This window comes from Diabrotica virgifera, chromosome 8, assembly GCF_917563875.1.
Source record: "Diabrotica virgifera virgifera chromosome 8, PGI_DIABVI_V3a".
Lineage (NCBI taxonomy): Eukaryota > Metazoa > Arthropoda > Insecta > Coleoptera > Chrysomelidae > Diabrotica > Diabrotica virgifera.
In genome coordinates, this window is record NC_065450.1 from 212,225,551 (window position 1) to 212,240,134 (window position 14,584).

A 14,584-nucleotide genomic window follows, 5' to 3' on the forward strand; every position below is an offset into this window, starting at 1 on the left:
CAGAGTAAATGTAAATCAAAAATGAATAACCATTTTCAATTTCGAAATTTTTGCAACGAAATTGAAAATGGTTATTCATTTTTCATTTTTGTTTTAGAAGTATTTCGGAACTCTTCAATTATGCTCTCCAAATGGTTTGATATTTGGATTTTTAAACTCGGTCCTTCATAAATGTCCTTGAAGCGTGTTTCTTCTGAGATTGGCTCTACTTTAGAGAAATTTGAATAATTTCAGGGGTTTGCTGATATTTTACGCCTCCAAAGTTGAGTAATTAAGCCTCCATCACAATGAGTAACTACTATATTTGAGTTTCCACCCTGCAGTTTTAGGTGAACGCTGTTCAACGAGTCAAATATGTCTGACAAATAGGCCAATATTACTTGGGTACAATGTTTTTTGAAGGCCATGTTTAGCTCATTTTGCTTTTGATGTTCCAAGGTGATTACTTCATCTTAAAGGTCAAATAATCTTGCCAACATGTTTCCTTTTAATAGCCATCGTACTTCTATATGAAGTAGCAGTGTTTTGTGATCACTTTCTAAATTTTCACAAAGAGTTTTAAACAGTCGAGTATTCAACGCACTGTTTTTTATGTACTTCACTACTTTAATACACAACTTTAAGACAGCCATAAGTTCATTTGGAAGGGTTTTTGCTGACAAGGCTTGTCGATGTATAAAACAATGTATCCCAATCACATCAGCATCTTTCTCTATTACTAATTACAAATAGCCTGAACGAAAACGAAGCATTGAAGTTGCACCATTTGTACATAAACTGATCAGTTTTTGCCAAGATAGTTCATGTTTGTCAAAAAACTCTCACACTGCTTTCATAACATTAATAGCTTTTGTCGTGGTCTCCAGTCTCCAACTCTGTAGAAAAGAGTCCTTCATTCTTTCGTTTTGAATAGACCGAACATAAACAATTAACTGATAACATTGTGTTATGAAGATGATAATATGATAATTATATGTTAGTACTCTCGTCTAGCTGAATAGCAAAAAATGGCGATTATTTTACTGCATCAACTACCTGGTTTTGTATGTCTTCGGTCATATATCATCAATGCGGCGTTTCACAGTATTGTCAAAAAGAGGTATTTGAGATAACTTTTGCTTACTCTGCGTTACCAGATACAGTTTAACAAGCGGTTAATTTTGAATTTTAGAAAAATAACTAAATTTAATTTAATGTTCAACTTGTCTCGCGCCCCCCCTGATATGTCCTCACGCCCCCCAGGCAGTGCCGTTTTATCCATTGGGCGCTTGGGGCGGGCGCCCAGGGGCCCGGGCCCCGAAGGGGCCCGTAGGGACTCTTTCTTTTATTAATAACAAATTAAAGTCCGCTAAATAATCGAGGACCATATTTTTTTAAATAAAGAAAAAGACTACAAAATACCTGCGATTTCGATATGGTCTGATTTCAAGACTGGTAAATAAGAACTGTGACAACTTTTAAACCAAAGAGCGATTCCTTAGAAAATTGTAAAAAAATGTATGAAGCTGGAGACAAAGCTTATTATAGAAGATTAAATGAAAGCAACTCTTATAAAGTAAAACCCAATGGAGGCAAAGAGGAGTGTTAAAGATGTTTATTGTTACCCGTGCAAATTATTTTCAATTGAAAAAAAAATGGTTAAACTGATTTTAGATATATTTTACCCACTGGAAATATTTGAATAGTTTACTCAAATCTCACGAAGAAAGTAAATTTCATCTGAACTCTATGGTTAGGAACTCTATGTTATTAAAAACAAGATCATCAGTTGGAGTTAGATGGATCATCAGTTAAATTAGAGTTATAGACGCGGGCTTGAAAGAACAAGTAAAACGCGAAGCTGACTATTGAGTAAAGGTCCTAAGAAGAGTTGTTGTCACCATTAAATTACTTGCTTCTTAAGGACTAGCTTTTCGTTGATCCCATGAGAATTGAACGAGTCGTCATAAGGGAAATTACTTAAGTTGTCTTGTATACTTTGCTTTTGACAACTTATTAGCTCAGAATTTACAGCGGAATGCGAATAAAGAAAAAGGTTCAGTTAGCTATTTGTCTGACCAAACTTGCAATGAATTCGTGGAAGCGATGAAAACAAAACATGTAGAAACTTTTGACGCTGTAAATGCTTTACTTAAGAACTACGGATCCATCAAACATATTTTTCCAGTTAAGCAATAATAGAGACAAAATATCGGCAGTTAGAAGTGAAGCCAAGGCACTGCATAATAAAATGGATATCTTTGAGACAGGTTAACTTGAATACTCTATTGCCACTGATTTGGGCAAGGATTTTAAAACGAGTGAATGCAACAAGGAAAACGTTAGAAACTGTGGACTTAAACGTATCAATTGGAGTAGAATTAATGACATTTGAGCTTCGTTGGAGACGTAAGAAATAAATTAAGCGAAATTGAACTAGAAGCCAAAAATATTTTTTTGTGAAGGGAATAATCTCAATCCTATTCTATATAATTGGCCTTCAAAAACATAGAAAAAACATTTTTCGACGAAGCAGTTGAAAGTGAAACAATTTTAAAGGGGCAAGAGATATTCAGAATTGAAGTAGGTACTTATTTAATGCTACATGCCACAATATTTCTCAAGATCTTTTAAAGAGAATATAATAATCTACAAAGATGTTCAGATCAGCTGTTAGATGTTTTTTACGCTAAATAAAGAAGAAGTCAAAAAGTGAATTAATATGTTATGCGAGGAATATAAAAAAGATGTTGATGAAACCAAAGAGACCTTGCATAATGAAAGCACTCCTTTTTAAATGTTATGCCAAAATTTGAATAAACATTTGAAAATTTGATGTTATTCAGGATGTAAAGGCAACTTTGGCCAATTTTTAACTTTACTGCAAGTTTATTTGACGATACCAATTTCTAATGCTTCAGGCGAGCGGTCTTTTTTGGCTTTAAACAGAATAAAGGTACATATTTATATTGAAGGTCGAAGAGTCAAGAAAACCTAGACGCATTATCACTATCGTATTATAAAAAATGAAGAAGTGGAGCAAGGAGCAACTGAATTTTGATATTATTAATATGGCAGTTTGCTAATGCCTAGTCAAGAAAAAAAATAAGCTAATGTTAGTCTTATATATTTTTTAGAATATGTTTTTTTGTTTGTCATGTGTTGTTCTGTAGAACTTTCTGTTTTTTTTTTATAATTTTAAATGTATTTTTTGGAATATTTTTTACGTTTGCTATTTTTCTCGTTTGTTTTAAAAATGTATGGGTTTTACAATAAACGTTAATAGTTAATGCAGGTTAATGCATGTGTTTTTTTGTTAAAATAATTGACAACGAATAGCAATAAAGGGGGCCCCTAAATCTCTAGCGCCCAGGGCCCGAAGTTAGGTTAAATCGGCACTGCCCCCAGGGGGGGCGCGCCCCCCAGTTTGGGAACCCCTGCACTAGAGGATGGTTGTGTCGTTATTGAAATACGCGCCCTTTTAAACCTTGTTTCAGAAGAACAATGATACAAGCGTCAGTTGTGTCACGCAAGACTTTTAGTGAGATCACCTTGGACTAGAATTTTTGTGCAACAACAACTGTTCTTAACGGTATTGCTGATCCAAATATGAGTTCAATTTAATATTGTGTTAGGTTTTCCCATGGTAAAGAAAATTTTTAAGATGAACAATGACGCAACTGTAGATGTAGTTGAAAATAGAGGATTAAATTAAGATAATGAGATTGGAACCAATAGGGATGAAAATAAAAGCCATTATTGTAAGAATAAACGCCATACCGATGATCCTGGACGATTACTCTTCATTTAATCGCTATTTTAAATATTTAAAAATCGTTTTTTTGCTCCCCTAAACAATTTTGCTTTTTTGCAGTTACGTCAATGTTCTTCCGGGACGGCGATGTCACCTTTTGAGAATCTTGACTACCGAAAAGTCAATACGTTTGCAAATATTAACTTATGTTTCTTTTTACACAAAAACTTTCACAATATTCACTTATTTTTTGTCACATTGTAATGAAGCAGGTGTTGTATAAATTTAATTCTCTTGGGGTTTTTATGCATACATACAGGCAGGTGGGTGAGCAATGGATGTCTGTAGGCTATTCAGAGAAGTGTTATACATACGCTTTGTTGTCTTTGTTGAATTTTTTATGGACCATTCTAGTGAATGCATTTTCAATTATGATTAGTGTTTTTTTCTCTAAATTGCGTCATCGGTTTTTTCAAGACCTGCATTTTTTATTGAATTTTATATGTATAGCTGTTATCAGTATAACTCTAAATAGTCCAGGGCGCATCTGTTTTGAGATGGACGTTGAGAGGAGACTTAATTTTTTTTGCAGAAATTGCTTGAAAATAACTCAAATAATAATATTTGAGTTATCCTCCCACTCAAAATGGTCCGGAACATTGTTTAAATAATCAAAATGTAAAAATATGAAGGAAAAATTCGATTTTTTTATTGGTTTTTTGATTATAACTTTAAAACTATTTATTTCTGAGAAAAGTTGTATGTACTGACATAAAAGTTGCGTAATTAAATTTCCTACAATATAGAATTGGTTAAAAATTTAAAAAAATAGTCACCCTTGTTGCAAAATAGCAATAATTGCGAAAAAAAAACATACTAAAACAAGATTCGCATTTTACGTTTTTCAAGCATTTATGCTCAACTTAGGACCTTCATATTTTACCCAGAAAAACTTTATGATATAGTAAAACAACATTGTAAAATTTCATTAAGATCGGTTTAATATATTTTGCAATCCAGCTTTCGCAAAAAAATCATTTTTTTAAAATGTTGCAGGACTGAAAATAAAGCAGAGAGCAAGTTGAATTGTTTTGCTTATAGCACTGTATCTACTGTATAGTACTGTACCTTTCATTTGCAATTTGCAAAATTAAAATCGATTAATTACCACGCGGCGTCAGGAAATTTTTTAAATAAACATTAATTTTTGGTGCTACGCGCAGGACAGCGGTGTTCGATTCACACAAGTTGATTTCCACCAAAATTTCTTCCAATCTTTATCTAATATATTATTTTGTTACTCTATATTTTGTTGTATTTTAATATTTTAATTCCACAAAAATCAAACTAATTTTATTATTGTTTGTGAAATATTGTTTAAACAATTACATATGTTTAAAAATAATAAACTTTTATTCTCTAAGTTAAAATATATGAACAAAGAAAGTTTTTGCTAAAAAAAGTGTTATTTCAAAGGATAGAGTATGTGTTTTTATTTTGCAATAAACAAATTTACTTATTTGTATCGAAATGTAATAAAGATTAAAATGTATCAATCATTATCAAAGGTCATTGGAATGCCCAATCAGAGCAAACTATCCGCTGTCCTGCGCGTAGCACCAATAATTAATGTTTATTTAAAAAAATTCCTGACGCCGTGGAAGGTAATCGATTTTAATTTTGCAAATTGCAAATGAAAGGTACAGTACACTTCTGTATGCAAAAAAAGTTTCAACTTGCTATCTGCTTTATTTTCAGTCCTGTAACATTTTGAAAATATGATTTTTTTTTGCGAAAGCTGGATTGCAAAATTTATTTTGCAAAATCTATTGAACCGATCTTAATGAAATTTACAGTATTGTTTTACTGTATCTTAAAGTTTTTCTGGGTGAACTATGAAGGTCCTAAGTGTAGCATAAATGGTTGAAAAACGTAAAATGCCAATATCTGTTTTTGTATGTTTTTTTCGCAATTATTGCTATTTTGCAACAAGGGTGACTATTTTTTAAATGTTTAACCAATTCTATATTGTAGGAAATTTAATTACGCAACTTTTAGGTCAGTACAACTTTTCTCGGAAATGAATACTTTTAAAGTTATAATCATAAAACGAAGAAAAAAATCGAATTTTTCCTTCATTTTTTGACATTTTGATTATTTAAACAATGTTCCGGACCTTTTTGAGAGGGAGGATAACTCAAATATTATTTAAGTTATTTTCAAGCAATTTCTGCAAAAAAATTTGAGTCACTTCTCAACGTCCAAATGTACTAATATTTTTGCAGATGCGCCCTGGTCTAAAAGTGAATAAATCCAATATGGTTTTTTTACTACAAAAGTATGCTTACGTCGTTCAAGATTTCTGACGTCAGAACCCCGCAGCATTGCCAAAACATTACAGTTTATTCTTATACCATTTGCACTGGATGTAAACATTACTTAGTAGACAGCAATGTCGTCACCAGCGACGAACGAGGTGGCTATTTGAAGGTTTTGAATATTTTTGGATAAGAGTTACTTATATAATAGCGTAAATTATTCATTAGGAAATTTAAATAATAAGATTATTTTTTCACTATCTATGTATTCACTGATTACAATAATTTATATACTATACAATAAAATCTAATAATCGGGAAAAGAAAAATAGTGATAAAGTGATATAATATACCGTTACTATAGAACGAATAGATACCTTTGAACACCTTTAACAAGTAAAATGTAAAGTTGTTTACATGTAGTGCATGTCTTATTTAAACTTAGTATATACAGTAAAACCTCCGTTAACCGAAACCTTTTTAACCGAAACTTCGTTTAACCGAAACGTCTGACAGTTTCAATAATTCCGCCAATAAAAATTAAATGTTTATCGAAAAACGGAAACAATTGGATGTTAATTTGTCAACATTGCTTTCATACAACTAAAGAACGAAATTAAATAGACAATACATTACGAAATCAGCTCATAGTATTTTTTAATCCTAACTTTGATCAAGAATACTATATAATTTGATACAAGAAGAATACACAAAACAATGTTATTTTTAACCGAAATTCTTGTTATCCGAAACGCCCTCTCCCCCAATTATTTCTGTTAACGGAGGTTTTACTGTAATAGTAAATAAATGTGAGTTATTTTCCAAATATTCACACTTGTAAAATATTCTTTTGGCAACGATGGAGTTCTGACGTCAGAAATCTCGAGTGACGTAAGCATATTTTTGTAGTATAGAAAGTATATATTATGTTTTTTATTCAGGATTAGAGAGGTCCTTACAGTTTTCGTGTCGTTCGTCTGCTTTTTCTATCATGACAAAGTATCCTACATTGTCAATAGTCTTACAATTATTATCAGTAAAAATATCTATGATATCTATTATTGGTCTGTGTATAGTAGAAACGGAAATCGATCAGAATGCGCAACAAAGTGGCGGTATCAATGTTTGGTATAAATGTTTAAGAAATTCGAGTATCCGCTTAGCGGTAGCTAAAAGATAAGCACATGCCGATATTTTAACATCCCATTAATCATTGTAAATTAGTCATTTTAGAACTTAGCAAACACTTGCATATTAGTACAGTTAAAATAATTAGAGGATAAATTGAAGCAAGAGAATTTAAACTTTTTTCTTCTTTTAAGGGCAAAAAAAGCAAGCTCGTTAGCGGAACCGAATTCAAAATTACTTTGCACATCATATTTTAAACATTATTTGGTTAAAACATCTCTTTTGCCAACATTTTATTAGGTGTTTCTTATAGGGCTTTTCATCGACTCTCGTTTGTTTCGAGCTTCTGTCATATGTTGTAAAATCCGTATATATTAATATTATACACAGATTATACAACATATGACAAAAGCTCGAAACAAATGACAATCCATAAAAAGCCCTATTGGGTGAAATAATTATTGGTCTTATTGGGTGAAATATTTATTTATAATGGGTAATTTAAATGCCAAGTCGGCAAGGTGAAATGCGAAGATTTGATTGAAGAACATGGACTTGGCGAGTACCATGAAAGGGGAGAACGGTTGGTAGGTATTATACTGCCCGTTACTGACTTTTTGTAATGTGTGTGAGTAGTGTTGAAACTATTTTGGGTGTTGAATTTATTGGTAGTGACAGTGATTGTGGATGATCTGGTGTCTTACGGGTAAGGGTATAAGCCGGAGAAGAAGGCTTGGGGAAAACTGTTTACTTAGAATTTTTTAGTGTTTTTTTATTTACTGGTCCGAAAGTAATTTAGAAAGTAGCTAAATGAAGAAACCCAGAGGGGTAACAGAGGTTGCAGGACCCCAAATGAGAATGTAATATCAAGGATATCGAAAGATGAGGATGTCAAGGCTTCAACTAGGATGAAGAATGTTAAGGCAGAAGGACCTGATGGAATATCTATAGAGGAGGTTGTGAAACTACTTCGACTTAAAGGCTAAACTAGATGTTGGTAGCCAGATATGGAGAAACGAGCTTAACAAATTCCCCACTTACTGGCCAACATCATCAGGTTAATGTAAACAAGCTGGTAAGTGCCAAGGTGATCTCTTGGATATAAAATCTGATCAATCAAGACAATTGTTAACTCTATAAGGATACGTAAATACACTGTATTAAATGTATTAAAAATATCCCCAGAAACTAATAAGTACATACTCAAAAAACATAAAATTAATTTTGTTTTTGTAAATTATGAATGTCTGGCATTTTAATTTGTACCTATTATGTCCACTATAATGTTTACTTAAGTATTAACTATTTCAATAATAGTTCAATTAACTTATCGGCTTGATAGCAGTTTTATTACCCTTAAATATGTTTCTCAAAGTAAATATCTAAAAACACTACATTGATAGTGATTAAATGTTTATAAAAACCAATGTCAGCAGTATATTTCACGATTTGTATTTTTAATGAAGAAAACAATATGTTTACTGCTTATTTTATCAAGAAGTAAGGCTTATGTAAATGCATTTTCTGCTTTGGACGTTGGTAAATCATCATAGCAGCTATTCTGATTTTTTGATCCTGTTAGTTTAGCCTCGATAACCCAGAAATTCCGTAGAAATCAAATGTAGGATAGAGAAAGCAAGACCTACATTTCAAAAAATGGCTAAGCTTTTGAAAATCAATTTGATTGACACGAAAAATAATTTTGAAAGAGAAAAGAAAGGTTTCATTACAAGTAAGATAAGGCACATAAAAAACAGATAATTCCTAATTTTGAACAACATTTTTTTAGAAATTTTTGTTTGTCAAAACCAGTTCTACTGTCGCAATAATTCTAATTTAAACCTATCAGTTATTAATAACAAGTATAATTAGAATATAATTACTTCTACATAAGTAGCAAACAACAACAATGTGTAATTAAAGAAAACCTTTTCATCTACTGATAATAGCATCAAAAAATAGCTGTGTACTCATTCTACAGTACAGCTGCTGATAAGGTCTGACTAACACATGTAAAATGATGCAAGAATAACAAATTTAGATAAGGGTGTATGGAATTTAGAGCTAAATAGACATGTTGGCATTATATGCCAGTAAGAGAGATCTTTTCAATGATTATGTACAGGACTATGACTCTAAATTGTATAGCAGTGTAAGTTAGGTTTTATGTTAATAGTCAAATCTCGAGGCTCAAGAGCTATGTTTAACTAGTCCACTAGGCGAGGGGTTTGCCCCCATAAGCAGAGCATGAAGACTATTTCTTGCAAAATCTAATGCATGAAATTTTCATTTGATTCTATACCTTTTCCAAAGTTCAAATATATATTTTTTTAATTGTTCAGTGTGGACCGTGAATTTTTGTAACAAATAACTAAAAAAAAAACTTGATGGATTCAACCGTTACTTGATGGAAGTTCATTTTACCTAACAATAAAACACTGAAAACTTTTGTTTTCTATACTTCCACAAAATTTATTACAACTATCTGACTACAGCTGTTTCGGCAGAATGCCTTTCTCAAGTGATATAGTTTACAATGTGTTTGCCTTTTTAAGTCTTTAACTGAAGAGGTTGAAGAGTGGGGAGCTGTTTGTCTTGAGTTCAGAATTCAGAATTATATCTGTATTTTTCAGTTTATTAATTTCCATACATTCTAAAAAAGATAGCTTAAGGCCTTTATTTTGAATATGCAGAATTTGAAACTCTTCATTGAAAGAATGATTATGATCTAGAAGGTGAAGTGCGTATGTAGAAGTGTCTGTTTTTCTATTGTTGAAAGCCCTTTTGTGTTCTGCTATCCGTTTGTCAAAAGTTCTGCCAGTTTGACCGATGTATGTTTTCGGACAGTCACCACAAGTTAGTTTGTACACACCACTGTAGTTGCTTTCTCTTTCGGCTTTTATTGTTCTTAATATATTTGCTTAAGTTGTTGTTAGTTCTGAAAGCTGGTGTTATTCCTTTCTTTTTGAAGTTATACTTCTTTACCGGCGATAGAGGGTGATTTTTTTATATGTTAAAACCTATCAGCCCGGCGCATGCGCATTATAACTTTGTTCTGATTGGATGTTCAAATGACATGTCAAAAATTATCCGATATGGCAGCTGTGGTTTGGAGGTAAAGGTAAAGGTAAACAAATGTATAATATATTAGTTTTATTGTTGTGAGGACAGAAACAAAAAAGTTTATAATATTGTAGTGACTTTTAAATAGTTTTTAAAAGCAACAGGTACGTAATAATTGTTAATGTATCATGAGTATAAACCTACCTATTTGATCTGCCAAAATACATAGTATGTAATACTTTTATTTATATAATTTGATTACCATCAAAATTTCTATCAATATTCACCTAATATATTGTTTTTTTACTCTATGTTTTGTTGTATTTTTTCAATTATAAATCATTTCAATTCAAAATTAAAATAATTTGATCAATTTTCAAAATATCACAAGTTTAATCCGTTTAGTTAGTCGATCTTCGTAAATAATGACACATAGTGTCCGTGGCTAAGCGGAGAAGGCGAATGAATTCCAATACCAACTGCTCTTATCAGCGCTGGTTCGAGTCCCAATAGAAACTTTCTTTTTTGTTTTTTTTAATACATTTTATGATTGTAAGTATATTTATTATATAATTGTATTTTCAGAAAATACGTATTTAGTTAAAAATTTTTTCGACAATTAATGTTCAGACATCATTTGTGGCTTGTTTAATGTGTTTGTGTGTGTTTTATTCTTTTATTATTTTAATTTTTGGCACTGTTCTAATAAAAATGTTTGAGAAGTAGTAAGTATAAATTAGTTTAATATTTAAACAAAATATAAATAAAAAGTATATTAATTTCGTTTAAATCATATAATAGAAGTATAACTTCTTACGTGCGTACAAAGTACACACACATTCTTTTTTTATGTATCTGGCTATTTTTGTTGTTATCTTGCCAGTATATGTAAGAGAGCAGAAGGTACTGGGGTCTTTTTGTGGTGGTGGATACACTAATTTCAGGGCTTTCTTATGGAGTTTTTAGTTTACAATTTTGTTAACTGTTTGTTCGTTATATCCGTTGTTTACTGCTATTTGTTTAATGTTTAGTTCTATCTCGAAGTTATTTCTCGTCATGGGAATTTCTGTCAGTCTATGTATCATGCTATGGTAGGCTGCTAATTTGTGTTGTGTAGGATGGGATGATGAATTGTGTATAGTTGTGTCAGTATGGGTAGTTTTATGATATACGGAGAACTCATGTTTGTTGTGTAGTCTGGTAATTGTTACATCTAGAAAGTTGATGGAGTTATTCTGTTCTGTTTCTATTGTAAACTCAATATTACTATGAAGTGACTTAATGTATGATAGAAATTGGTCAAGTTGTCTGTTAGTTCCTGTAAAGCATACTAATATATCATCCACGTATCTCCACCAATATAAGAACTGTTTAAATACGGGATATTTAGAAATTGTTGTTTCAAGTTGGTTCATAAATATATCTGATAGCAATGGGCTTAGAGGATTACCCATAATAAGTCCTGCACTGTTGTTTGTGTGTAGTTGATTATTGAATTCAAAATAGTCTTGGTTAATGCAAATTTCAAGAAGGTGTAAAATTTTAGATGCAATGATCGGATTTGTACTATTATGGTCTAAAGTCTAAAAGATTTTTAACTAAAACAAAAGTTTCTGTAGGAGGAACACTAGGAAAAAGATTTTTTACGTCAAATGAAATTAGTCTGGAGTTGTTGGGCAGTTGAAAATGTTGTATTTTATTAACTAGTTCTAGTGTATTTTTTACGGTGAATTTAGGTGAAAATTTAGTGTATTCTGTAATTATATCTGACAGTTTTTTTTTAAAGTTTATATGACGGAGCTGTATAAAAAGAAACTACAGGCCTTATTGGGTGGTCAGGTTTGTGTAGTTTAATAAAAGAGTATAATTTAGGAGGTTGTGGGTTCATAATATTAAGGTATTTCTGTTCTGTTGGATTTAGTATTGATTTTGAATTTTCAATGGCTAGTTTAATTTGTTTTCGATATTTTTCTGTGGGGTTTTTTTTAGTGTTATACTGTTTTGGTTAGTTAAAAATTATATTGTTTTGTTATTATAGTCTCTTTTATCGATAGCAATAGTAGTGTTACCTTTGTCTGCTTTTGTAAATAAATCAATAAAACATGACATAATATTTAGGGAAAGTGTTTGAGCATATGCTTCTGGAAAAGATAGTTCAAACTAGCGTAAAAAAGAAAGTTAAACGAAGATTTAATACTGCAGAAATAATAACAAAAGAAGAATATGTACATTAGTTCTTTAAAGACAAAAAGGCTGAGTCCATTAAAGGAAAACAGAAAACCTGTCCAAAAACAATCAAGAAAAAGTCAAAGAAAGATGAATCAGATAGTGATGAGGAGATAGAAGATATGTCTTTAGGGGAAAGTGACAAAGCAGAAGAGGAATTCTTAAAGGAAACTGCGACACTAAAACCTGTAAATGAGGAAGATATTAAACAAGGCTCTTTTATAGTTGCAACTTTTATGGGTGGGAAGCGTGGTAGAACTGCTTTTAGGTATGTGTATGTAATTGAAAACTTTGATGACAGTAAAGATGAAATAGAAGTGGTAGGATTAACAAGTGTTGATAAGGATAAAGTGATTTGTTGATAATGAAAAATACAGTTCATTTATTAGAATGTCTCAGATTATAGGAATATTGATGGATCCGATATTATCACTTAATGGTGAAAGAATTCGGTATACTTTTAATGGAAAAGTTGATGTTTTGGAATGTTAGATGTTACTGAATTTGTAAAATAAGAAAAGGTTCTCACTAAAATACAGTAGGAAAAATGAAAGAATACCCATGAACGAACATATAAAACAGGCTGTATTTTCCTGTCACTGTGTCACACAAAAAATTGGCCAGCGCAAGTACATGTAATAATTATTGTTACATGTACTTGCACTGGACAATTTTCTTTGTGACACGGTGACAGGAAAATACAGCGTATTTTATATGTTCGTTCATGGGTATTCTTTCATTTTTTCGACTGTAGATAATAAGATACATATAATAAAAAAATTGGTAGTTTAAATAAGAAATTTCACATTTTTTTTCTAAAATTGTTGAATTTTTAAATGCCAAAAATTATTACAATATTTTTGTAATGTCTTTCTTTGTCACACCAAGGCACACTTAATCGTAGGTGCTTTTAAATGGCAAAAAAGCTAGTTGTCACACTATCCCTAATCCTAGTCACAGTAACCCCATAATGAAGGGATAGTGTGACACCTTACCCTCTTAAATAAAACATAATGTAGAAGGAATTTTAAAAATGCAACATGCCTATTCACTGTGCAATGATTGTGACAATTAACCAGAAAGTCTTCATTAAAAATCTGAAACCATTCAATTAAAAGCAAAATACTAAAAAATTGTACAAGATGTTGATGGAAGAACTTGAAGAAAAAAATAAAATTAAACAAATGAAAATGAAAAGTGTTTAAAAATGAAATAAAACACCATTCATTTTTTCTGTAGCACAAGTATAACCAATTTAGATGGGTTAAAAGTTATCTAGCAAGTGCTTAATCTGCCCCAAAGAATCAACATTTAAAAAGGATTTATTAAGTACTTTCTCCTTAGCAGTGATATTACTATCCACATTCTATTTATCTAAATTGAATAATGCAGACGACAATTTATTAATTAAATTAAAACTGCATCTGCACTTACCTATTAATACCACAGTTCCGACCGGTATTCCACCTCCTGAAAAAAAAAACAAGGACTTTTCAAACATGAAAATGTAACTGACCTTCCTATAGATTAAATAGTGAGGTACTACACCACAAATTAAAAATTGAACAAATCTGTACAAGTAACAAAAACTCTATAGTTCCCATATATCGAGGAAATATCGAGTTAACAAAAAAAACACGGATCAATTTTCCTTTTCCTGAACAAAAAGAACAAAGAAAATTTCCGTATAACCTACAAAAACTCACCTAACAGAGTATCCAGGGACGGTATTCCAGAAGAAACCAGTAAATGACCATTTTGGGCACTGTACGCTGTACCCGGAATGCTTCTTAGAGTTTTCTTTTCCATCAAATTAATTTTTTTCTAATTGCGAAAATCCCGAAGTTCCGTTTTCTCTTCCTGCTTCCACTTACACACTTTTCACTTTTTACCTCATGGAACTCTAAACTCGAAATGGCATTTCTGACAAGCAGCTGGTTAATCACGAAACACTTGTTTAATCGATCGTGTTTCCGATTCGGCGCGTGGATATGAATGCGGTTCTTTGTCCTTTGTACTGTTGTACTCACTTTATTTTTTATTGAATTTTTCCGCTTTATAAATATACGAAGTCAATGTTTTAAATACAAATACATTTGTTTTTATTATGCTATCA

General features: G+C 31.4%; 1 protein-coding gene across 1 annotated transcript in view; it reads right to left on the reverse strand.

The window, feature by feature from the left end:
• LOC114331776 (elongator complex protein 4) overlaps positions 1–14,474 on the reverse strand; it is a 79,089-nt gene extending 64,615 nt beyond the window's left edge. Inside the window, exons 1-2 of the mRNA XM_028281428.2 lie at positions 14,175–14,474; positions 13,903–13,938 (exon numbers count right to left, since the gene is read on the reverse strand). Of these exons, the coding sequence (XP_028137229.1) occupies positions 13,903–13,938; positions 14,175–14,277 (139 nt within the window). The 5' untranslated portion in view covers positions 14,278–14,474. The remainder of the gene's footprint in view (positions 1–13,902; positions 13,939–14,174) is intronic.
• Between the last annotated feature and the right edge of the window lie 110 nt (positions 14,475–14,584).